Raw genomic sequence first — 27,544 nt, 5'->3', positions numbered from 1 at the left:
CAATAATTACAGAGACAAACGTCAACTGCTACTATGGCAGTTGTTATGACATAGTAGCATGACTGTTTATAATAAGGGTTTTTGACTCTGATAGGGCAGGAACATCTTCCCAGAAAATATGGTAACTAGCCTTTTAGGATTGAAGTGTAATTACATTGGTAAAAGGGGAGGAAAAGCACTTCTAAGCAATGAGAACAGCATTTGCTAAAGAGGGAATATAGTGAATACAAAGAACTTTAAAAAGACAAGTAATCTATGGCAGGGAAAATAGATGGAAATGGACTGTGGTGTGAAGGAGTAGGGCAGGTACTATAGGCCAGTCATAAGGGGTTTTGCATTTATCCTATAAGTAATGGGAAACCATTGAAGAGTTTCAAGCAGGGAAGTGAAATGACCAGAGTTTTCTTTAGTAAAGATTGCTTTGGCCGAGTATAGAAGAAAGGTTAGTAGAGAGCAGAGTTGTTGGGAAAGAGAGTCTCAGGGGTATAGCCTTTTAGCCTCCACTTTGCTGCATAAGAATGGACCTTGAGCCTGAGACTCTTTCTTACCAAGAGATAAAGAGCACACATGGCCTATGCTGGGTTTTTTGCCTTGTGCGGAAGTATCTTTCTCTGTTGCATGCTCAGTGTATGCTCTTCTATACTGCTTAAATGCGTGTGTCACATGAAACCTTGGTCAACCCCACTGCTGTATCTGCCTTCCTTGGGGAGCAAACACAGCATCTGTCTCCTGTAGCATGAGAAGGGTGCATGTAGCCAATTGCCCAACATTGGCTGAGAGGCTGCTGGGCCATGGGGGACTGATACACGCTTCTGAGGCTGATCTTGCTTTGTCTCTTCTCTATGTGAATAAAGCATTGTTCCATCTAGTGCCTGACTGCGTTGTGCTTTCTTTGGCAACTCCAATAACCAAGATACTATGGGCAGAAGTTATGAGACGCCTCCTCTGGAACTGATAACCAGTACATGGTATTTCTGTTTCACAGATAATGCTTAACAAAAGTGAATGTGGGCAGAGCAGTTAGGAGACTTGACCATGCTCTGATGGAGAGATCACAGTGGTGTAGGCTAGGATGATGGTGATGGAGGAGGTAACACTGCCCTTTCCTGGAGGCAGTCTTTATTGGATATAGAGGATCATGTAGAGGAAAATGGCAGAATGACTACAGAATTTTGAGTTCTTTCACCAGGTTGAATGGTGATTCCATTAATTGAAATTGGGAATTGTAGAAGGTGACTGGGCTTGTGGAGAACAGCATGAGTTCAGCTTACATAATTTGAGACTTCCAAGAGGATGTGCCAAGTGAAAAGTCATATACATGAGTCTGGATTTCAGAGGTGAGGTTTAAATAGGAGACAGTCTTGTGAGGTATTTACATACCTAAGGATGAGTGAGATTGAATGGGTAAGAAGAAAAGAAGGACTAGACAGAAGCTTGAGGAATTTTAGCATTTTGTGGCTAGCTACGAGAGTATAGATGTGCACAGAGATTGTGAAGTAATTGCCAGAGCAGTAAGAGAAGAAACCAGGAATTTATTATTTCATTAAAGCCAAAATGGGGGAAAAGGGTGATTTGAAGAGAGACTGTCACGAAGGCTAAATTCTGTTGAGAAGCCAACTCAACTGGCCAAAGGCCTAAAAATTGTCTGTTGACTTAATGATTTAGAGGTAAGAGGGATGATCTCAGGAATATTTTTGTTGTTGGAGTAGAAAGGGTAGAAACCAGATTATAGATTCGTGCAGAAGTAATTGCTGTTTTTGCCATTAAAAGTAATGAATTTACTGCTAAGTGGAAGATGAAGAAATGGCGACAGTTTGCATATCAGCTCTTAGAAAGATAAGCTAATTTCCCAGGCGTGGTGGTGGGCACCTGTAATCTCAGCTGTTCTGGAGACTGAGGTAGGATAATTGCTTGAAACTGGAAGGTGGAGGTTGCAGTGAGCCAAGATCACACCACTGCCCTCCAGCCTGGGTGAAAGAGCGAAATTCCATCTCAGAAAAAATAAAAAGAAAAAGAAAGATAAGCTAATTTCACTCCAGAAGACATTATATATTTAAGAAAATCTAGAAAACCCAATTTTCTCTTGGATAAATCAGGAGATTGTGAAATTCTTTATAAGCACTTGAAAAATGAATTTAATCAGGTTTTAAACTGTAATTGAAACAACGTTTGATTACTCGAGGATTATTTGTAGTAAATTTCTAATATCCTGTCCAATAAACAAACACACTAGGCATTACCACTAACAGAGAAGGTGCAGGAAATATAATTAATTTTAATATTAACCTAAGCAGTATGGAATTAGGAAGGCAGATATGCTCTAAGTCTTATCAAGCGCTTATCATACACAAAGATCGGAAATTGAATTTTCGCTATATATCCTACAAAAGTCTGCAGTAAGTAGAGGCAGAATGAAGAGTGAAGGTAGTTTAGGATGTACCATTGATTGCCACTAATCCTTGTATTTTTTTTGTTAATTCCTTGTTATAGGCCACTTCTTGGGAAATGAAAAGGAAGCAGAGTCTGAATTTTGTAGAGGAATGTAACGTATTGACTGAAGATGAGAACAAGAGTGATTCAGATATAATCCTGGTGAGATAAACTATACACGAAATGACACCTTGAGATTTTCATATTCACAAAGATTAGAGGGATCTGTTAGTGTCTCAAAGTAGTGGAAACATTTAGTTGGATAACCTAGTTTTGAGATGAAGAAATAAGACTCAGAAAAGTTTAAGTTACTTGCTCAAGGCTACATAAACTAGTAGGGATATATCTGGAACTCACACATCTCCACCCCTAGTCCACGGCCCCTTTCTGTTTTAGTTATCTGGGTAAGAAAGCCTTAATATATATGTAAATATGCAAAAATATACAAAAGTTATATATATAACTTGAAGGTCATTGTGAAAACTCATTCCCAAATCCGAAGAATATAAACCTTTCTGTAATTTGTAATTTGGACTCTCACCAGAAGGTTTAATTCTGAATTGACTTAAATTAGGCAGAGAAAAGTGTATTCAAGGATTATGGGTATGCTCCCCATTTTCTCCTTTAAATAATATGTTCTTATTTCTAACTTGATAGTTGATATCAAAGAGTACATATCTGGGCTCCTGTAGAATCGAGTTGCTTTGCCTTCACTGGACCAAGTGTAAAAAGCCCTTGGTGTTTAGGAAGAAATGATTCAAGGACTGACTATATAAGAAGTGCTTCATCTGTGAAGCCATGGTGTTCATTATGTTATATAGTGTCCTTTCTGTTAAAAAAACTCACTAAAAGTAATTTACACATTAGAATTTAATGTCAGGGAAAAAATCTATTTGGTATTTTCTTTTATCTGAATATAAATTTTATTACTCATTATAGTTTCATTTTTACCTTGATTGCCAAGAAGCTTATAGCTAAACTTTAACCCACGTAAGAGTAACTACAGTAGCCTAGGTGGTTCTATTATTGAGATGATAAGTGAGAGTATTTAGAAAAGGACCTGGCCTCTTTGGATGTGTCTTTAGGGTAAGGTCCCTCAAAATGCTATATAGATTTGTGGATTAGGTTTAAATTGCACTTGTGCCAGTGAGAGACATATCATTTCTTCTGACTTTAGCTTAACTTATGATAATGTCCTTCACCAGAAAATTATTGTCACAAGGTACATGATGTAACTATAATGAAGGTTTTATTTAAAAATTTTTTCATTTTGGAAAATTTTAAACATAGTGCAACCAACTCCTGTGTGCCCATTTCCCAGCTCCAGTGTTTACCAACTCATGGCCAGCCTTGTTTCATCCATATCCCCTCCCTGCCCCCATTATTCCCAGACATCATATGATTTCATGCATAAATTGTAATTATTTGAAGTAGCCCTTTGAAGGGATGTTAAAAAGGTGCAGACATAATTTGTGAATGGGAACAGAAATAGCCTCACTATTAACAATAAAGAACAACTAAATGAAAAATGTAAACACCAAAGTATTTTCAAAAGGAAAAGGGTCAAAATTTAATCAGAGGCTAGAAAGAAAGACAAAACTGCAACTGGTGTTGTAAATAATGCCGCCTCTCTTGACCTGTTCAAAGCAAAATGTAATATAATTGTACCTGTGAATATTACTGTTCACCACTTGCTTTTCAGAAGTTTCAAAGTCTGTGTGAGTTTTTCATGGAGCCCTTACTTTGTCACGTCTCTCAGCTTTGCACACAGCTTTTGGCAAGTGCCTTTTCAGGAATTAGAGATGATGTTTATATTTAAAATATTGTCTTTTTAGGTAATAGTTCTCAAGTTCTTATATTACTTGTGTGTAGCTATGTGGTATGATTTATTAGTGTCTCTGTGATCCTAGCAGGATGTCTGTTTTCATACTCATGGTGTCTAATTAACTTGGATAAACACGTGGTATCCAGAGATGCACATTAATTTCTGTTTGGCTGTAGTTGCAATAATTCAAGTAGGAAATAATTGCTCCTCAAAGTTGTCTGTCTGTACTTTCTTAAACCTAGAAATTAAAAAAAGATCATCCCATCCCCCGTGCTACTTCCTAATTATCTTGTAATTATAGCATGTGTCTGTGTGCACATGTGAGTGTATGTGCCCCTGTGTCTATTAAATTTCAAGAAGGAAGGCACTCAGTGCTAATGGTGGTGCAGGAGGTTGTCACTTAAGGAAGAATAATTAGCTACCACAAAAGACTCCCTCCCCTGACCCCCAAAGGTGGTATTTATTATTTTGGCAAGTTTACTGGTTGTGGGACGTAGGGTCTTATTTTTAGGTGTAAGAAACTAAGAAATACGGTATATTCAGCACACCAAAGAAACTTCATCTCACGGGGATGACTTCACATTATCCAAATTCATGAAACTGTGTTATTATAGCATAATATCAGTTCAGTCATTTAAAAGATAAATACAGCTTCAGTTCAACTGGAAGGCACATATTGACTTAAGCTATGCATTCTGTCCCGTTATGCCCATCTGCATGGGCTGGCCAGTTATAATCTGACAGTTGCTGGTGAGCTAGGTGCCTGAATATTTAAAAGGCGTCCAGCTAAGACAGCCTGCTGTGTCCACCTCCCCAAGAGACATGACAGAGATGATGTTACCAATGCAACTATAATACTAAAAGAGCACTGACTCAGGGAACCTTTGCCCTATGCCTGCCTGTGCTCCTATAACTGTACTTTTTTTTCAGGCTTTCAGGACAGTAACTCCATTCTGACTGGCAGATTTGTTTTTGCTATGTTAATAAAATCAATAAATGTCTATCAGTCTGCCTTTTGAAATGATTTTTTTTTCATATTAAGGCACTTTATTTTTCTCTGTTCCATGTTTCAGGCAACATCTCACTCTGGTTCTTGTACTAATAGTTATGCAATTTCTAGTGAAATGAAAAAAAAAGTATTTGTTACTTTCCAGATTCATATTTAACCCTACCATTGCTGATTATTTTAGCCATCTGATCATTCATTCTCCAAAATTACCTCACTGCTGTGGCTGACTGTTATGTTTATTTTCCTAACTTCCCTCCCTACCCCCACTGAGCCCCTCAATTCTTGATTGAATGCTCTTCTTATTGTTTTTATTCTAAGGCCTGTGGTCTGTTGAAGCAATTTTTTATTTTTTTATTTTACCTTTTAAATTTTTTTGAGACAGAGTCTCCCTGTGTCATCCAGGCTGGAGTGCAGTGGCACAATCTCCACTCACTGTAAGCGATTCTCTTGCCTCAGCCTCCCGAGTAGCTGGAATTACATGCACCACCACATCCAGCTAATTTTTGTATTTTTAATAGAGACAGGGTTTTTCCATCTTGGCAAGGCTGGCCCAAACTCCTGGCCTCAAGTGATCCACCCACCTTGGCCTCCCAAAGTGGTGGGATTACAGGCATGAGCCCCATGCCCAACCTTGTTGAAGCAATTTTTAAAAACCACATTCTTCTTGTTTCCTCTTTTCCCAGTGGGACAATCCTTATTTTCTGATCATTTCTAATGTCTGGCATTTCGTTCTGCACCATGCCTCCCATTTAACATGCTCCAAGTCATTCATGTGGTGTGGAGCTTCATTTGTCCCATCTCTAGTTACTTCTGCTCATATTCTTTGTTGGTATTGCTTCCACAGCATTTTTTTTTTTTTTTTTTTTGAGACAGAGTCTCGCTCTGTCACCCAGGCTAGAGTGCAGTGGCGCGATCTTGGCTCACTACAAGCTCTGCCTCCCAGGTTCACGCCATTCTCCTGCCTCAGCCTCCCGAGTAGCTGGGACTACAGGCACCCGCCACCATGCTCGGCTAATTTTTTTTATTTTTAGTAGACACAGGGTTTCTCCATGTTAGCCAGGATGGTCTCCATCTCCTCAACTCATGATCCGCCCGCCTGAGCCTCCCAGAGTGCTGGGATTACAGGCATGAGCCACTACTCCCGGCCGCATTTTTTGTTTTTGATATTAGTTTGTGCTTGGCCTTTTAGCCAGTGTGAGCCATTCATTTTCAAAGTCCATGCAATGAGCATGTTCTTGGCAAGACCTTGCACATCGTTTGGAGCTGTAGAAGTTTCCAACTGGGATTTGGTTAAAGCTCCAGGCATTTTCTGGAGATTAAAAAACTGCCAGGAAAATAATGAGGAGTTTTTCTTTAAAAAAATCTTAATCCTTTTCCAAATGCTCTAGATAGCCTCTCAGTTGGACCTTCGGAGATATTTGGTATGGGACTCTGCATTTCAGCAAACTTCTTATTTTTCATAATCTTGTTAGCACAGCTACAGATCTCTCCACCATTTTAGGGTAACTAGGGTGGTTCATATTTATTATCTCTGACCCTATAAAGCTGAATTGTCCAGAAATTCTAGGGGTGTGTGTGTGTGTGTGTGTGTGTGTGTGTGTGTGTGTGCGCTGCGCGCACGCATGCGCACATGTGCACAGGCATGTGTATTGTGGTAGCGTCAGTCTTTTCTCTTTCTGTGTGTCCATGATGAAATTCAGGTACTGTTCTTCCATCATCTCATCTCACCTCTTCATAACCTGAGAGGCAAGTATTCTTTTCACCTCTATTTACAGATGGGAAAAATTAAACTTGCTAAAGGTCACACTGCCAGGAAGTAGGCACCTTGAGCCCCAGCTGTTTGACTTTGCTCCTCCTTTTGTAATCACTCCCCATATGACATCTCCCTTTACCTCCCACCTTCATAACTGTCCCCTACATGAATTCAATCACCCCATTCCACTTGGGTCAGTTGAAGTACATAAATACACTTTACTCAGGCATGAGAGTTTCAAGGTCCACCTATGTATTGCACTGGCTAACATTCAGCATTTTGGCTTGTGTTTCCAAAGTTTTTTAGATGGGCATCTCCAGCCAAGTGTCTCGAATCAATTTTAAAAGACCAATCCATCATCCATGCCTTGCCCAGCTTAAGCTCTCTTTAGCCTATTTCCCTCCATATTCACCCTAAATCTGACCTAAACAATGTATTAATAGTTCTTTTCTTCTAAGACCCAGCTTTTGTCCTTCTAGTCAAGCTAGAGTCCAGTCATAGTCATGAGGTTCATCTTCTTGGGGTCTCCACTAATTCCTGGCTTCTAAAAAAAGAAAGTATTTTTCTTGTCCAAGATTATCACTCTAGTAATATGGTTGTGGTCATAACTTTACCACCAACCCCTTCCATGAGCTGTTGTTACTTTACCTTTGGCCTCCAGAAAATCTTATTATTTTCTGTCTTCCATGCTCAAAACACATGTCTTGCCCTGTTTTTTAATGAATAGTGGGTATTCTGAACTGTGTTCTGTCTCAGGCATTTCCAAACCCATGTGTAAAGTTCAAATTTGTCCCAGTTAATCCCAGATGGGAAGGAAGTGGAATTTTTTTAAAATCACACCTTTTATAGGTATGCTAGCCTTTGTCAGGAGGATCAGTGTCTGAGTAGATGTTGCTATAGTTCTGCTGTTATTGGAAGAACAGTGTCCTGTGGTACTGCTGTAATTAAGGGTTTGTTTAGATATAGTTACAAACTCCTGTGCACTGCTGTGTGATAAACTGGCAGTTCAACTTTACTCCAGGCAAACTCCATACCACCCTGGATCTGGGAATGGATCTGGTATTTTCCATGCCCCTCAAAAGTGATGCACTCTGATCAGCTGTTACTATACAATGCTTCATAAAAACGATAAAAGTACAAATGAAACAATGAGATTAGATAATCTTACATCCTATCAAAGAAGTAAACAGCTCATCCAAATTACATCACCAGGTGAGAGGTAAGAAGTAACCACACAGACTAAACATCCTAGGGGATCTATTCTGAAAGGTGACTGGGAAGAATAGGTTGGCAGACCACAATAGATGGCCAGGAAAGCAAATGATCAATTTGAAATGAGCCGCAAAACTGAGGAACACCAGGGGAATAAAACTACCGATGCCAGCAGTTAGAGAAGTTGAATAGCAATAATGTGCTGAGGCTCAAGACAGAGCGATAAAAGTACTGAACTTATTAAAAAAAGGCATGTACATGCCTTTTTTCCATCTTGGAGGAACACACTCTCCAAACCGACATTGTAGAAATTTTCTAATTCTAACATGAAGCAACATACACCTTTCTCATAAATATTGGTGTTTGTTGTTTATTCATATTTTATAATAATAATCTTTCAGTTACTATTCTGAATGTCAGAGGCAAACCCAGATTTGCTAAGACGTGAAAGAATATGTATAGTGTGGTTATAGTAAGGTTAGAATAGACCTTCTATTTAATAACCAGGAACCATACAATTTTTTTTTTTGACTGACTGACCCTTTTGTCTCTGTGGTCATTTAGGTCTTCTTTTGGCTTGCAGCTGGCCTCAAGAGCAGACTGACAGAGGGATGTGTTTCATTTTCGCAATCTATAGACATTTTTAAGCACGTGATGGTCAGAACACCGCTGACAAAAGTATTTCAGGAGTTTGGCAATGAAACGTTGTATTTATTATGAAACATGTATCCTCTGGTGTCTAGAACAGAGCACTTTCTGAGGCTCAAGAAAGATACATAGCAATGAGTAGATGGAACCATCTTCCTGTCTCAGAACTGAGCCAAGTCATTTACCAGTTGTACCTGGTCAGCTCTTTGGGGAAGCTTTCAAAAGAGGCAGATTCCAGCTTAGAAAAAACATCAGTGCACTCTGAATCCCTAAGATCATTACCAGGGCCTTCATGGTATGTTATAAAAACTGGAGAACATCTAGAAGAGCTGATGAGTTGCTACCGTGTCTAGGTTTATGTTTTATGGTGGCCAAAACAAATGAAAAACAACTATAAGTACTGTGTTTGGCATCAGTACTACATGATAGCGAATCATAACAATGAGACTGAAAAGGTGACAAAGTAACCTAAAAGCAGATAGAAAAGAAAAACAAAAACTTGCAAAATTAGTCCTTAAATCAACTGCATTCACCCTAGATACACATCGTTTTTCTGACTCCCAACAGAATGCCTTTTTAAAGTAGAAAACTGTACGGGTAGTACAATAACATAATTTCAGATTACTGAAGTTGCCTTAATTTCAAAAGCAGGTGATTTCTCATCAGCTTTGATGATGCTACCATTCCTGGTTGATGATGCTACCATTACCTCTTTATGAATCTGTATAATGCTACGATCATTGCTAATAATACTAGACATTTCACAGGAAGCCCTCTTACAAGATGCAAACCAGAGCTGCCCTAAGGGCTTTGAAGGAAAGATCATCTATACTCATCCTCCACAGGATTGTTCATCAGTTCTCCAGCAAACGCACAGAGAGACACAAAAACAATGTGTGATATAGTCCCTGATCTAAGGAAAAACCTTGTGGATGACTTATAAGGAATCTAAATATTCAAGTGCTAAAGTCTGAACTACCAGCAACCACGAGCCAATTAATCAAAACAAATTTATTGAACAATACTATGTTAGAGATTTTTGAGGGACACCAAAAAAGTCAAGTATCTGATTGTTGTGCTGAAGGAACAAAAAAATTGGTTAAGACAGTTTTACAACACCATGAGGTAGTATTATGTTATGGAAAGGATACAGGCTGTACACTCTGACAGGCTGACCCAGGCTCAAATTCAGACCTCCATGAGGTTTGTCAGTTGTGTCAAATTTTGATATTCTGTTTTCTTTTATATAAAATGAGAGTAATAATGCCATCTATTCTCAAGGTTGTTATGAGAATTATATTCATGATAGAATGAAAATAATTATTTGCATTATAAAAAGTATTTTTTAAAGCCACCTTCTGTAATTCTGAAGAAGACAAATTCAGCCTTTATTGGGTGAGCTAGGAGAATGAAAATTGACAAAGTAAAATTTCTTTGTGGAAAAAAAGAGAGAGCTTAAAGAGTGAGCTTATGTGGAAGATAGAAGAGGAGAGGGGCACTGCCAAAAGTGAAAATACCGGGAGCTGCAGAACTGGAGAAGCTGCAGGTGTGCAGAGAGAGATGAGGCAGTTAGCAGATGAAGAAGTTAAAATTATTTAGTTGATACAATTTTTTGCTACATGTAATCATTTCCTCCATTTTCCAATGTAATCTTTAGTAAAATCTGTAAGTTTATCAAAGCTTTATAGAGTTGGATTTGTTTTTGGGAGATGGAGTCACGTTTTGAGTTTTGCTTAGAAGGATCAAATAAGAATCCAAGGCTGCTGTAGGGTCCAGTCTTATCTGGGTCATATAGATAAAATGCTTGACTTGATGACAGTAGTAAGAGTAAATAAACTGTATGCAACTTACTGTTAATAGTTATTCAGAGGAAGGAAGAATATGTGCTGGAGTAATAACAAAAAAGATGTTTTGGAAAGAGTAGGATGTATACTTGTCTTTAAAAGTTGTGGATACAACTTTTAAGAAAGGAAGAGAAGAGAGAAGCCATTCCAGGTAGAACATTTACATGGCAGAGATGTGGAAGCAAGAGTGTATATGGTAATTTTAGGGAACTCTGAAGAGAACATTTTGATTATAACAAGAGATATTTGTTAAGAAATACTAAAATTGTGTCTGGATAACTTAGAATCACATTGAAAAGAGCTTTGAAAGACAGATAAAGAGTTTATGATTGAGATAGTAGCATGCAGGGCCTAGGGATGGTTTTAAGAAGGAACATTTAATCATGGATATTTTGTTTAAAAAAATTAATCAGATTGGGATAATGGCTTGGACTGTAAAAAGGAGAAACTAAAGACCAACAAAAAAACGTAGGATGGATGCTTCCTGAAAATCATAGTATAGAAAGACAAGAAAAACTTAAGCGATTTTAAAAGAAAGGTAGTACAGCTTGGTAAGAAATATGGAAAACTAAATAATGAAAGCAGTTCTGAGATGGCAATCTGGAACAAAAACAGTACTGTGAATAGAATGAAGAGCATTGATGGAGAATCTGACCAAGTGGTCAAAGACAGGACTGAATAGGACTGAGGATTTGAAGTTTCAGCAAGACATTCACGTGTGTCATGAGATCAGTTGGAAATAACTGGAGCAAAGGTGAAAAGTTAGGGTTGATGATGCTGATGAAGCCATTGTTTGCATAAAGTGTGACAGCTTAACTCCAGAAATTTTAATAGGTTCCTTGAGAAGTTGAGAGTAGACAGAAAAAGGATGAACTACCCAGAGAGAGTTGAGACATAGAAGGCTATGAAGATCAAGAGAGGAAAGAATTCCAAGAGACATCTTCATGCTTCCTTAACTGAGTAAATGATACCACCATTCACTGCTACTCTGGCCAAAACCTGGGAATCATCCTGAATTTCTCTCCTCCTTTCTCATCCTGCACTCAACCCATCAGCCAATCTTGCTGAATCAACCTTTAAACATAGAACATATTCTACCACCTCCATAGCTACCACCTTGGCCAACACACTGACATCTCTTACCTGGACTACAACAGTACTCCTATAAATCATCTTACTGTTTCTCTTGGCCTCCACAGTGTAAAAATCTGAGTATATTATCCAGAATATGTCATATTATGTCATTCTCCTACTCAGAACACTTCCATGGCTTCTGCTCATACTTAGGACAAAACTCAGTGACTTTGCTGTGGCCCTCAAGGCCCTAGATGTCCTGGCCTGATGTCTTTTGAGGCTACAGACCCCACTGCTCATTCCTTCTCTTAGTCTAATGTAGCCACCCTGACCATTGTTGGCCTCCAGTACCCTAAGGAATATTAAATAAATAAAAGTGTAAATATGTAATATAATATCAGGTCATATAAATTCTGTGAAGAAAAATAATACAGTTAAGAGAGAGAGAGGGAAAGAAACATAAACCTAAGCCTTTTCCTTTGTCGTTCATATACCTGGACTCCACTACCCACACCACCCCCATCACCACTGTCAGCAGCACACATGTATTTTCATGACTTGATTTTTTTTTAATTCTGTGACTATCTTGAGCATCAGTTACTGTCCTAAACAATGGGGATCCAGCAGGGGTAAAAACAGACAATCCTCCCTGCCTTTGTGGAGCTTCCATTCTAGTGGGGGGATCATTCAGTAGACAAGATGAATAAGTAAATATGGTGTATGGTAGATAATGACAAGTATTAGGGAGAAAAAGAAAGCATGGGAAGGGAATAGGAAGTATCTGTGTTGCATGTGATGAACAGGAGTTGCAATTTTAGGTAGAGTGACTGCAGATGGCCCCACTGAGTGGATGCTTAGGAAAGACTAGGAAAAAGCTGGGGGAACAAACAAGTCTATAAAACAACAAGCCAAAGACGTGAGAGGAGTGTGCCTGGCATATTTGTAAAAGAGCTTCTGAAAAGCCAGATGGAGATGTGAGATGACAACAGAGAGGTGGGGGGGTCAGATTATGTAGGAACTTACATCACTCTCTCTCACCTGTGTTATTTTTCTTCACAGAACTTTCATTACCTGACAGTATATTATTTATATTTTTATTTATTGAATGTAGAAAATATGTTCCATAAAGGCAGGTATATTAGTCCATTTTCATAGTGCTATGAAGAAATACCTGAGACTGGATAATTTATAAAGAAAGAGATTCCACATGGCTGGGGAGGCCTCCAATCATGGTGGAAGGCAGAGGAGCAAAGGCATGTCTTACATGGCAGCAGGCAAGAGAGCATGTGTAGGGGAACTGCCCTTTATAAAACTATCAGATCTCATGAGACTTACTGTCACAAGAACAGCCAGGAAAAACCCGCCCCCATGATTCAATTACCTCCCACCAGGTCCCTCCCATGATAGGTGGGGATTATGGGAGCTACAATTCAAGATGAGATTTGGGTGGGGACACGGCCAAACCATATCAGCAGGACTTTGAACTTTTCACCGTGGTAGTATCTGGCCCACACTAGAAACCCAATGTTAGTGAATAAATTACTGACTGAAGAGGAGGGCCTGGAACATAATGTTAACTGTGGACGAGTGCAAACAGAAGGGGTCTTTGAAGTTGGCAGAAAGGTCTTATAGTCCTTATGGCTCCTTCATAATAATAAGTGCTTGAAGTAGGCATGGAGGGGTAAAGGAGTAGAAGTAAAGAAATCAGATAAAGTGATATCACTCAGTTTTTAAGTTTCCTTAACAGCAATGAAATTAAATAGGTGTTGCACAGCTGCCTGTGGCATGTTCTTTTTTCCTCTGACTTATTTATGATTTATTTATCTTCTTAAGTAGATACTTTACAAAATTGAGCATGTGGTATTATGTTGATCCATCACATCCCTTGGAGAACTGACAAATCCCATCCTGCTCATTGTTAACATAATTTTAATTAAGATGTCTTAAACTCTATGTTAAGACTTAGCTATAATCTCATTTACTTTGTATGAGGTGTTGTCTATTTCATGATATAGGTAAAAATCTCAGGCAAGAGATTTCCTCCAGCTTCAGAATATGAGACACAGTTAAGCCTAAGTGACTGAAGAACATTTCTATAAGGAAACCAATTAATGTAAATGAAAGACCTTTGTAAGTAAGATCAAATATACAAATAACATAATCGAAAAAACAACTGTTTTCTTGTATCATCTTGAAAAAATTCAGACCCTCAACTATATTGTAATAGAAGGCAGCATCCTATAAAATCAGATTTACACAGTGTTATTTCAAAGAAAATACTGTAGGCTTTAAATCATTTATCCAAAAATCTTTTAAACATTAGAATAAAGATAATACAGCAAAGGAAAATAAAAGAAATTTTTCATGTTATAGAGATGGCAGAGCTTTGTACAAGTAACATTTTTGGGGAAAGAAGGCATATCTGATCCTAGGAAAAACAGCCCTTTAGAGCTCAAAGCAGAGAACTGAACAATAGAATACAAACATAATTAATTTCGTGAGGCTGTATTAATAACACCAACAACAAAATTTCTCTTCTGGGAGTGCTGTCATTTTCATTAACCTTGGATACTTTCATCTTGTCTGATTTCATCATAAAAGAAAGTTACCAAAGAAAATTAACACATTTTGTTATAATCATCATGGATTATAACAAAGTGCTTATAGGAAAAGACATTAAATGGTTCCTCTCATAAGCTTATCTTGTGGTTCCTATTAGCTGTTGTTGATAATAGTCTATGCTGCTTATAAACTGGTCTGAAAAATCTTTAGTCTGAAGTTGGAGACACTTAATATCATGTAGATTTTCCTTATATATCAGTGCATCAGAAGAAAACTTTAAATTTTATGTTAATCAGAAGTAAATAAAACATACACTTTAAGGTCACTTTCAAGATTTTTTTCAAAATGAATCTTTAAAAATATGCATGTTTATTATTTCCTGGGGCAGGAACTTATTTACAGTTTAAGTACAAAAATTTTTTGAAATAGACAAAAGTAGCTTAGAAGTAGTCTTATTTATTTTCCCCTTATCCATAAGGCTTTTCTTGCTCTTGATTTAGGTGAAATGGAAAATGGCAGTGATAGACAGCTACACAGTTATTTTGTTGCTAGGCTACACATGTGCCCATTTAACCTGCTTCCTGAGAGAGCACAGTTTCCAGAATGCTATGTAAAAATACTCCTTTGTTTCCTGGGAGGGGAAAAAAAAGAGAGTTGACATCCTCTCTAGACTACATTTGTTTAGCAGGTTAGAGAGGGCATGAAAGATGAAAGATATATCCACAATGAGCAAACTTCAAAAAACCTGACAGCTCCCTATCTTACATGAGGTAACAGATGGGGACATGGTTGCGTGCAGATCAGTGCGTGTTCAGGGGTCTTCAGAACAAGGAGCAGACAGGAGCTTTTGCCTTCTGCTTGCTTTCTTCATTTTCTTTCTTTCATAACTGCCTGTTCCTCCAGCTTCTCACAGTTTTACAAAATACATAGAGGGAGCATTCTGGGTGTCTTTCGCCGAAGGCATAAACAGACACATTCTCTCTCTCTCTCTCTCATCTAAGGTATATTCCCAAAGTGTAAGTCAGCTTTATGTGAGCCTTGTAAAATGGATCTTAACAGGATTCCCAAAGTGATGATATACCTGGCTTATTAATGGTGCACTCCACCCCTCAAATGTCCCCCATCCACTCCCACCCTCTCAGCCTCCCAGTTGCACACCAGCACATATCCATCTTCTCTCTCCAGGTGCCAGTAACCATCCTGGCTCCAACAATCAACACACTAAGGCTCTGCAGCCCCTTTCAGGCAGCTGGCCTGGGATTCTGTCAGAAGATGAGATATCCCATCCCCCAGTATTCCAGGTCAACTCCCTTTCCCCGTCTTCTTATCTATTATGCTTTGGGACTACAGGCCCCAGCCACAAACTCTTCAAAGTTTTCATTGCAGGGATGCTGAACTCCTACTCTGTCTGCTTTGCAGCAACCAGAGGTACCCTAAGCTTCCTCAAAACGATAGAGGCTCAATGGTTGTTGCTGGTGAATCAAATACTTGACCCATTTGTTGTAGACATTGTTACATCGATGTGTAATAACAATTTTTAAAATGTCTGCACAAATATTAGTAGAAATACAAAAATCCCTTTAAAGAAATCAAATGAGTAAACATGACTATGATAATGGAATCATCCTTGAGATTTATGCGATTATCGTTTTGTACATGTACCATTTGTTCCCTTTATAAAAAGTGCATAGCTTTACTGCTGCTAACATTATGATTTCTTTTCTGCTGGGGACACTGCTTTTCAAGGTCTTTTGTCAAGTTTATAATACGTCCTATGTTTTTGTACAGTTTTAAATAAAGAGCTTGTTTTTCAGGTTTCAGATAAAAGCAACACTGATGTTTCATTGAAACAAGAAAAAAAGGAAATTCCTCTTTTAAACCAAGGTAAAAAAAATCAGCTCATGTATATATATATATTAGTTATAATGTTTGAGACATTTTCAGTATGGCTTGACAGCCTGATATATAGATCAGAAGTTTGTCAGCAACTTGGATTTTAAAAAATTAAGTTTGTTGTTCTAGAAGTGAGAGGAGTAGAGAGACGATGAGCTGCCAACCTTGTGTGTTTTGACGGGAAAGAGAGACACTTTCTGGCTGAGGACAGTGTCCCCAGCACTGCCACACTGTCTGAAATTTCCATAGACTTATGCCACTCTCTGTCTTGAATTCTCCTTCTAATTTTGATTAGGATTGATATCAGGTCAATAATTTTCAAAATCTGTTTTGAAAATTATGATGATGACGGTCCCCGTTTTTTCATCTTTTAGTAACTTTCTGCTTTTCATGATTCTTCTGAGGTCCCTAAAAGTAGTTCAACAAACACGTTTATTAGTTTTTTCATGCCCAGGGGATGTAATGTGTCTCAGGTAAAAGACTGGAACTTATTTAAGGCATGAAGTTTCCATCTTATAGTATTCAATCCAGTAATAATTTCATGGATAGAGAAGCTGAAAACAAACTGGATTCAAAATATTTTATTTTCTTAGTGTTCATTATTATTACTGTAATTTTTTATTATGCATTCTAATGTTATTATGCCATTATCTTTTAATTTTGATATTATACCATTGGACCCAAGAAACACATCCATTATTTTCATTGTCTTCATCTTCTTTTGAAATAAGTTTTAAAGATCTTAGTCTTCTTAGTCTCAGCTCATTTGGTTTCATCATTCCCAATCCTTTTCTTTATCAATCCATGCCATGGTTTTATGTTCTCTTTTGGTGGCACGTTTTTCCTTCCTTCATACTTTGTTGCTTAGGTAACCTAATCAGGTATTCATTCACAACTTTATGTTTGAACCCATTAGTGAGGTCCCTAAGAAATCACACTTTTTCTTTTTCATCTTAATTACAATAATTTGCAATTCCACCATCAGGATTTCTTTTGTAAGGGTGTCTTAATTTTAAAGCCAATCTTTTATAGACAGTTCAAACTACTACTGTGACTTCAAGTATGGTTCTGTTGGATTTCCAAATTGTACTAGAAAAATTGCTAATACAATTTTATCCTAAAATTAATATTTAATTTTAAATACTCATCCTAGGTTTGGCAGGAACAAATTGTTAAATGTTTTCAAATGACTATTATTTTGAATTAGTTAGCTGTTGGTTTAAAAATTTTCACTTTGCATTGCAAGTCAGTGAATAAAACCAGTGGTGCCAACAGCATGGTTGGAAAACATCTGTCCATTCATTCTTTTTCCTTAAAAGGGTCAGGCAGATCCTCAGCCATTTACCCACCATCTAGAACTTTGCTTGTTGATGTCCTCTTCTACTTAGCCTTCAATAACCCTAAACTTCTTGGTAAAGGTTTACTTGGTGGAATAAGATATCTGGACAGTTATAATAAAGACTTCTACATGGAAGAAGGACACATTGACTCATTGCTTATACTGTCCCCAAGACACTCTTAAAACAATCCAAGTGGATCATAGAATTTCTGCTTTGCCAAGCTCTGTGAACCTATAATTCTGAGGTCCTCTGAGTGAGAAGACTAACTAAATGACTCTAGGTCTCTTCCTGCTTTAAAGTTCACTTTCCTACCGGAGACACATTTTTCATTGGGATCTGTCAGAATGTCTTTGAACCTGAACCCCAAATAGGAGAGAGTGGGATATTAGGGGAAGATGGTTGTCTTGGTAGAGGCTGGTGAAAGCAGGGAATCAACAGTTCTGATCATACTCCAGGCTCTGGTAAAAAATGTCCATTTAAAAATTACCAAAAAAAAGCTACAGTCTCTTGGATAACTATATATACTACATAAACTTTATTTTAAAACATTATAAACTACCTTAAGAACATATTATAAATCTCGTTACAACTGGTACAGTTTTATAAATGGATGTTTCAATACAAATCCATATTATACAGAGGTAGTTAATGAACCGCTAACATTTCTTTTGGTTCAGTTTATTGTGTGATCATCCAAATGCGATTGTTTGTCTATGTTCTTTTGAAGAAAAACAGGAGCTGTGCAATGATGTTCTAGCAATGAAAAGAAGCTCTTCATTACCTAGCTGGAAAAGGTGAGTGTACTACAATTATACAAATTCCAAGTGAGTGCAATTATACTGCTGAAAAGTAATTATCAATGTTTAAATACAAGAAGAAAGGAAATAATAGCAACAAAAGCAATCAAGAATGGAACCAAATTTTACAACAGAGATGTGAAAGAATTAGCAATACACCTTTCCCCCAAACCTTTTCATTTCTTTCGTGAAGAACTGGAAATAATGAAATGGAGCTGGCTTAATTTCCTACCCAAGCAAGTAACCAATTCAAATTACTTTAATGTAGTCAAAGAACTGAAAACGTCACACATATATAAGGTATGATTATGAAATCATTAACTGATTTTTTTCTCTGTGGTTCATTATCTTATTGTCATACATACATGTAATTATAATCATTGTGTGCTAGAATTTTTTTGACCTGAGAATTTTATCACTTTTAAAGTGAAATCAGCTGAATGTTTTGGATATCCAATAGAATTAAAAGAATGTTTTAAAGGAAGCAAACTCTTATCCTCTGTACAAACCCATCTAAGCTGCTTTCCAGGCGTTCAGACCCAGTTTCTCTGAATCCAAATCCTGTGCTCTTTGCATAGGAGCACTCTGAATTAAGAGCAAGAAAAAACAGAGAGGGGCTATTTTCCTGCACTTGCTGACAGGGTAGTGAGTCAATCCAGCACTCAAACCTCATCACTTCACTCTTCCACTCCAAAGCCTTTTCAGCCCCTACTACTTTTAAGGTAAGTCACAAACTCCTTAGCATGGCACAAATCCTCTTCTCTCATGCCTCTACTTTTAGCCCCCACTTTGCTTCCCAAAGGTTCTAAATTACTAGTAGTTCTGTTTTATCACATCTTCTCATCCTCCCTTTGTCTGTACCACTTCCTTTACTTGAATGCCCTCAGCAACTCATATGCCAGTGTCAGTTACCCTTTCATTTAAGTCTCAGTTCAAGTGTTCCCTTCTTTAGGGTCTTCTTGACTCTCCTCACCAAACTCAGGTATTCACAGAGTCACTGTTGCAATGATGAGATTATATTGTAATTTGTTCCCTAGTTATTTGTTAAATTCTGTGTTCTGACATGCAATGGTGAGCAGTGATCACAGTCAAGTGAAGTTATCTGTTTGAATCTCTGTCTTCCCATTGCATACAGGTTCCTAAAGGATAGAGGCCTTCTTGTCTTCTTCATAATTCTAAGCTTTTGAAAGGTCTTCTCTGACAACTCCATCTAAAGTAGCCCATCTCATTTCTGACAAGTCACACTTTTATCATCCTGTTTAATTTTTTTCAAAGCGTGTATTACTATTTTAAAGTATCTCCTTTACCACCTATTTCTTTTTACAATTTTTTAATTTTAGCTTGCTTATTTTCTCTATTTTTCACTAGATGCCAATGCACTCCATGAGAGTAGGGACTGTCTTGCTTATCCCTGTGTCTCTGATATCCAGAATGACACTGACTCATACTTGGCACTCAGTAATATTTGTTGATTAAATAAGTGATGTAACTTTTTTTCCCCAGTGCTGTTGCCAGGTCTTCTCATGGCCAATACTTTGACTTAGAATTATTTATGAAAATTTGCTTTACAATTTAAGAATCATCCAAAAACTAAAACACATTTGTGTGTATGCAAGTGTGTGTATGCATGTATATATTATTTCATGTAATACTTTTTGGTCTTTATGAGATTGTTTTTTTTTTTGTAATCACTGTTGACTTGTAAATACAATATGAATGTTAGAAACAATCCACGAAAAACAATCTTTTTTTTTTGCATTTAAAAAAACCCAAAATCAGTATATTCCTTTATGTGAATTTCATGAAGAAGCAAAAATAATCCATGGAGATAGAAATCAGAATGGTGATTGCCAAAGTGGGAATGGGGTGAGGATTGACTGGAAAGTGGCCTTAACGACTTTTTGGGCTGGTGGAAATGTCCCATAACTTGATCTGGGTGATCGTTTCTTTCTTTCTTCTTCTTCTTCTTTTTTTTTTTTTTTAATACTTTAAGTTCTAGGGTACATGTGCACAACGTGTGGGTTTGTTATATAGGTATACATGTGCCATGTTGGTTTGCTGCACCCATTAACTCGTCATTTATGTTAGGTATTTCTCCTAATGCTATCCCTCCCCCTGCCCCCCCATCCCACGACAGGTCCCCGTATGTGATGTTCCCCACCCTGTGTCCAAGTGTTCTCATTGTTCGATTCCCACCTATGAGTGAGAACATGCAGTGTTTTTTTTTGCTATTGTGAATAGTGCCGCAATAAACATGTGTGCATTGTATCTTTATAGTAGCATGATTTATAATCCTTTGGGTATATACCCAGTAATGGGATTGCTGGGTCAAATGGTATTTCTAGTTCTAGATCCTTGAGGAATTGTCACACTGTCTTCCACAATAGTTGAACTAGTTTACACTCCCAGCAACAGTGTAAAAGCGTTCCTATTTCTCCACATCCTCTCCAGCATGTTTCCTGACTTTTTAATGATCGCCATTCTAACTGCTGTGAGATGGTATCTCACTGTGGTTTTGATTTGCATTTCTCTGGTGACCAGTGATGATGAGCGTCTTTTCATGTGTCTTTTGGCTGCATAAATGTCTTCTTTTGAGAAGTGTCTGTTCATATCCTTCACCCACTTTTTGATGGGGTTGTTTATTTCTTGTACATTTGTTTGAGTTCTTTGTAGATTCTGGATATTAGCCCTTTGTCAGATGGATAGATTGCAAAAATTTTCTCCCATTCTGTAGGTTGCCTGTTCACTCTGATGGTAGTTTCTTTTGCTGTGCAGAAGCTCTTTAGTTTAATTAGATCCCACTTGTCTATTTTGTTGCCATTGCTTTTGGTGTTTTAGTCATGAAGTCCTTGTCCATGCCTATGTCCTGAATGGTATTGCCTAGGTTTTCTTCTAGGGAAAAACAATCTTAATGGAAGAAACTTATCAAATGCATTACTAATTATGGTGATGATAAAGATGATCATAACAACAAAAATAGGTATTATTTACTGAGCACTTACACTAAACATTGAGCTACATTCTTTATATATCCTCAGTACAACTCTATAAGGTAGGCCCTATTATTATTCAACAGAACAAGAAACAGAGGTTTAGAGAGGAATCTCCTGTGCTCTAGTATAGTACTTTTTACCCTTCAACCTCAATGCCAACATGAATGAATCTTTAACATTCCTAAAATGGTTAAAGAAAAAGACTTCTTTAATAAAGTGTCAGCATAAAGAAGGGTATAACTAATGAGCATTCAGACATTGTGTAAATATTCTTTAACAGGCAATTAAGCATTAGTTATATAATGTTCTTAATCTTAAAAAAATCAGCAAAGTTAGACAGTATAATTAATGCCAAAGAGCTGTTGACAGTAGAAGCACATTCCGTTTGATATAAACTGTTATCCAATTTTAAAAGATCCTCATCTTATAAACATGTAAATTCTCTAGAGCTGTGATCTTAATTTATGGACATCAGCATGAAAGGATTACAAAAAAAAATCTTTTTATTACTTGACAAACAAAACCCTTCATGATCTGACCTCTACCTGCCCTCCCCAGCTCCATTTCCCATGTCGTACTGCCCCCAGACTCTTGTACTTTTTTTCCCCTATGGTACTGAAAGCTTTAGTCTCATCAACAAACTATACATCCTTACCGTGAGTTATTTTTCATGCTGCAGCCGTGTATCTTTTTAAAACCTGCATCAGATCACCTTGTTCCCATGCCTGAAAACTTCCAATGGTAGTGCCCACTCTGCTTCAAAGAAACTCTAGTTCCCTCCCCATGCCCACGATGCCCTGCAATCCCAACACTGACCTTTCTCATCTCATCTCTTTCCGTCTGCTTCCTGCTCACTCCAGCCCAGTAGCTCTGAACATTCTTCTTCCTCTTCCAGATCATGACTAAGTATTTCTCTCAACTTACTTTGTTCTTTTTCTGTTTTATTTCTATGCTTTTCTCTCAGGCTAAAATAAACTTTAGTTTAAAAGTCTCTTGCGTTCTTAGTTAAGTGATTTTTTCTGGTAGTATTGTAACCACATCGCAGGTTCACTTGCCCACTGCTTGCAGAGTCTAATTAACAAGAGCTAGGTCTGGTGTAAAGAAAGTGACTTTTTATTCCAAAGCTAGCTTAGGGGAAGAAGTATGGGCTTCCTGCCTTAAGGGTACCACTTCACCTTCGCAGCAGAAAGTGGACACTTTTAAAGGGGGCCTATCATGAATGGCACCTCAGGGGAGGAGGTGAGCAGGTGGGTGGGTCCCCATGCTAGCTTGGTACCTTATCTACTGGGCAGTTGAGTTAGCATTTCATGGGCAGAAATAGATTGTAAAGGTGGCTGAAAACTCTCTAGGTTGGAGAGAGTTTCGTAGTGGGACTTTGGATTGTAAATCAACTGTTATCTTTGGAGGCAGTCTCCTGGTGGCTGAAAGTTCCACTCTGGAGCTTCTAAGCATAAAGTTACATGAACTTGCCCTCTGGGGAGTTTCTGGTGAAGGGGAGGTAAAAGGTTATAATTGTATTTCTAAAGGACTATGTAGGAAGTGGGGAATGGGGAAATGGAGAAAAGAGAAAATAAAAAATAATAGTAACTCGTTTTCTTTTTCCTAGAAAAGTGGGGCTACTTGGTTACAGTATGTTTTAATTTGTTGCTTTTTAAGTATATCCATTGTAGATTTTTGCCGTATGGTTACCATGAGGCTTACAAAAAATATTGTATAGTTGTTTAACAGGTTTAAAAAGTCTCTTTCATCAAGTGAAAGACAAGTAGTATATGACTACTGTTAAAAATAAATTATCACCAATTCCATTTAATTGTTACTACCTAAAAACTTTGAAAAAAATATGTGACTGGAATAAATATAAATTCTTCTAATTAAGAATTTGTTTCATGTAACTACAGTGGTGGCAGTTTTCGGCATTACACGTATGTTCTTGTTCTCATTTGTTGTATATGAACATTTCACTCATTTTTGTATATTAGTGTTTCTGAAATTATTAATACCTAACATGATTTCTACTTTGACAAACCTCAGCTTGCTCAATGTGCCGATGGAAGATGTGAATCTAAGTTCTGGACACATAGCCAGAGTTTCTGTGAGTGGCAGTTGTAAAGTTGCTTCTTCGCCAGCGTCTTCTCAAAGCACACCTGTCAAGGAAACAGTGAGAAAACTGAAGTCTAAATTAAGGTAAAGATATTTACTCACGTATTTCCACATGCTTTGTTTAACTTTCTAAGCAGTGACAACTCCTGTTGTTTTCCCTACTGAGTTTTAATGATACTGAATAAATTCAGTAGAGTGACATTATGACTTGTCTCCTAACTATGCTGATTTAGATATACTATGGGTTAAATATCCCTTATAATAGAACTGGTAACTGCCTGTTGTCACATAGTCTGGCAGTATGGTGGACATTAGTCTTCTTTTGAATGTAATAAATAATTTTTACTGAATTTTCTTTCTTTTTTCCCCAACAAAGGCTCTTATGACATTGTATGGCCTTTTAAAAACTCTGGGTTTTTTTTGGTTTGTTTTAGTTTTGGATACTGAACTTATTGAGGGAAATTGAGTTTTACTTGTTTTGTTCTGTGTAGAATGTTAACATTTGTGGACATGGTATTTGAGGAATTTAAATGTCTGGGTCTCATTTCTCAAAGGATGGAGACAAGGAGAGGAACAAGTTCATGATTCAGGGTTTTTCCAAATAGAGACTGATAATAGATGGGGGCCTTAAAATCAAGTCAAAGAAGTCTATATACAGACTTGTGCTCTAAAATAGGTGCCATATGGGAGGGTGGGAGGTGGGGCCAGTAGCACCACAAAATTAATGTACCTCATCGGTTTTGTTGGGATCCACAGACTTTTGTTGGGTTTTAAGGGTCTTGTGTGGGGTGAGATGCTCGGGCCAGGGAAAACAAACAACATGCCCTACCTGGAATGGTATTTTTCCTTAGGATAGCTACTTGATTTTTTCATCAGTGATTGACATGATCTTCCTGAAGATGAGAGTTCTCAAACAGTAGAAGCAGGTAGGAAGAAAGAGAAAGGTGGAGGAGAACACGTACATAGGGACTGTAGCCTCTACTAAGGCCCAGTCTGTGGTCCTGTTTATGAGAGGAGACTGCTAACCCCAGTAGACTTGAACCCAATTCCACAGATGCCATGGGTGTGGTGAAAGTCTTTGTAGCAGCATCCAGAGTGCAGGGCTGTGATTATTACATGGGCATGAAGACCCCACCTGCTGTCTCATGCCTAACACCAGTCCTGCCCCAGGAGGGAGGAAGCACTCCTGGTTACATGTGGAAGGACCTTGTAGAGGGATCTATTTTCACTACTGACACTAGGGATCCAGAGACAAGTTGTTGATGGAGCAATGAATACAGACTGCTACATTCCAGAACACCAAGTTCTGACCACCAAATATCCCTTTCTGTCTGGTTGGCAGTCTTCCACTAGCCTGGAAATTGGACAAAAGCAGGCCAGACCTCAGCATGGTTCAGGCATTATAAGGTTGAAAAAGGCCTTGGCCGGGCGCAGTGGCTCATGCCTGTAATCCCAGCACTTTGGGAGGCCGAGGCGGGCGGATCATGAGGTCAGGAGATTGAGACCATCCTGGCTAACACGGTGAAACCCCATCTCTACTAAAAATACAAAAAATTAGCCAGTCAGGGTGGCAGGCGCCTGTAGTCCCAGCTACTAGGGAGGCTGAGGCAGGAGAATGGCGTGAGCCATTCTCCCGGGAGGCGGAGCTTGCAGTGAGCTGAGATTGCGCCACTGCACTCCAGCCTGGGCGACAGAGCAAGACTCCATCTCAAAAAAAAGCCACTTATCCAATGATCTAGATAGATGTCAGTATTATACTGCTGTAGCTTACAGTATAATCCCTAAAGAATGGGATTCTCTAACTAGTTTCCCGCCCTCTGCCTGTATTTTTCTAGAAGTGGTATTTAAGTTCCTCAGCTTTGAAGTTGGATTGCTGTAAATTTGAACCCTGATATGTTACTGGTCCTAAAATTCAGACCTATTGGTTGGTCACTAAAGCATAGTAGTATACAGTAAATTTTATATGCATGTGCCTGTATATATTTGAATAAATGTGAGTATCATTAAAAATGTATAGATATGACCACATATTCAATTATTTGGACATTGCTACAAGTGAATCAGGCCTTCTTAATAATAGTAGCTATCACACCAGGCACCGTGACTCATGCCTATTATCCCAGTACTTTGGGAGGCCAAGGTGGGAGGATTGCTTGAACAAGGAGTTCGAGATCAGCCTGGGCAACATAGCAAGACCCTGTCTCCATAAAAATAATAGTAACAATAATAGCTATAACAATAATAGCTATCAGGTTTGAACCTTTATTATATTTCAGGCATCCACCCACTTACTTTTTATAAATTAGTTTCTATTCTCACAAATTCATGAGAATGGTGTTATTTTTAAATATTGTGTATGGATGAGGAGACTGAAACTTAGAGGAACTAACACAAGTCTCATGGACAATTACACAAATGTGAAGGATGGGGCTGGGGTTTAAGGCAAGGCTTTCTGATTTGGAATCCCATGCTCTTAATCATATATAGCATATACCCTCTCTTCACACTAGGAGACCTAGAGAGACTTGTCTGAGTGTGTTGCAGCAGAGTTTGGATGCATAGCTACTTAAATTTCTTTTTCAGATAGATCAACTTTCTTTTTCAAATTCATTATTTTCCTGATTTTTTTTCTTGGCTAATTTTTATTTGTCTAAGTGTAACATTTCTATTAATTTTAGTGAGTTACATGTGATGAAAAAGGGGATAATCTGATTGAGTGTACTAAGACTTTAAATTGCATCCACTTCTATCATTAGGCATCACTAGAAAATTAAAATTTCCCAGAAACTCTAATGAACAGGCAGACTCTTTATTGCTTAGAATCATCATACTGTTACCAACTGAGCACTCTGAAAGCTGAATGCGTTAATATATCAGCTCTATTCTGTACCAGCTTAAATTCTGTGTGGTGATTATTTTATTAAAAATATTCTATGATAAAAAAATTTGGACACAACACAGGATTTAACTAAAACAAAATGAGCTTCTTGTCATACCAGTTTTCTCTTTTGCTTTCAGCAACATGTAGTATGTTTTCTCAAATTTCACCAGTGAAAACAGATTTCTTGTTTTCTTTGTTAGGTATTTTGTTGTTTTTCTTGTTGTTGTTTTTGTAGTATTATTTGCTATTTTATATCTGGTCCACATGTAATTTCTTGAATTTACTAGACTTTAAGTTTTTCAAGGCATGAAGATTGTGGTCAGCTGTGTACAATGTAAAGGGTATAAAGTATAAAGAAATACTCAGAATTGTTTACCATATTTACCTTTCTTGTCACATGATAAAAAAGAGTAGTAGTTAGAGACCTTTGAAGTATAAAGGGTGTTCCCTCCATTTGGGTCACTTTGGACATGACATCATCCTTATCCATTTCCACAATGCCAAGGTAGTGTCTGGCCATCTCTGTGTAATTAATGCTAGCAATTAATTAAAAATATAGTTTTTACTGTACATACTCATTACCTAATTATGCTCAGTCAGGCATTTTCCTGTCTTATATTACTTCTTGCTTTTTGTGTATTAGTTTGTTGACTTCCCAAATAAAGTAACATCTTTGAAAACAGATTGAATTGTCAACAGTATGTCTAACATATATCAGCATATATTTAAATAATACTTTTAATTTAATTGAAAGGGATTCATGTAAAAAGCAGTAAATAGTATTACTGGATGTTAAAATACTTTTAAATATTGGAGTGCAACTGAGTGGTGTTAAGTTAGTGGTACATAAGCTGAACTGGTTCCAGACTATTAAATTTTATCAGATGATCCTAAACATTGGAGTAGTATTACATTTCAAATCTCTTTCAATAATAATAATAGCAATAATATTAGTAATAATACATATTTGTTATGCACTTACTATATGCTAGGCACAGACCTAAGGGCTTTGCATATGATAGCTCAGTCATCTTACAACAATCCTATAAATAGATATTTTTATTATCACCATTTTGCAGATGAGAAAACTGAGACATGTAGAGGATAAGTAATTTGCCTAGCATTATATAACATTTAAGTGACAGAGCTTGGATTTGAACCCTGGCAATCTGACCTCACAGTC

At 37.6% G+C, this 27,544-nt stretch overlaps 1 protein-coding gene across 3 annotated transcripts in view; it reads left to right on the top strand.

The window, feature by feature from the left end:
• The window catches only part of MORC1 (MORC family CW-type zinc finger 1), a 165,993-nt gene that overhangs the window by 121,222 nt on the left and 17,227 nt on the right, over nt 1-27,544 (top strand). For all 3 annotated transcript variants that reach the window (XM_004036029.5, XM_019023101.4, XM_055381193.2), the window contains 4 exons: nt 2,491-2,592; nt 16,172-16,241; nt 18,318-18,384; nt 23,412-23,564. In XM_004036029.5, the coding sequence (XP_004036077.2) occupies nt 2,491-2,592; nt 16,172-16,241; nt 18,318-18,384; nt 23,412-23,564 (392 nt within the window). The remainder of the gene's footprint in view (nt 1-2,490; nt 2,593-16,171; nt 16,242-18,317; nt 18,385-23,411; nt 23,565-27,544) is intronic.

This window comes from Gorilla gorilla, chromosome 2 (genome assembly GCF_029281585.2).
Source record: "Gorilla gorilla gorilla isolate KB3781 chromosome 2, NHGRI_mGorGor1-v2.1_pri, whole genome shotgun sequence".
NCBI classification, from domain to species: Eukaryota; Metazoa; Chordata; class Mammalia; order Primates; family Hominidae; genus Gorilla; species Gorilla gorilla.
The sequence above is the reverse complement of the archived record's forward strand: the minus strand, read 5'-3'. Positions and strand labels throughout refer to the sequence as shown.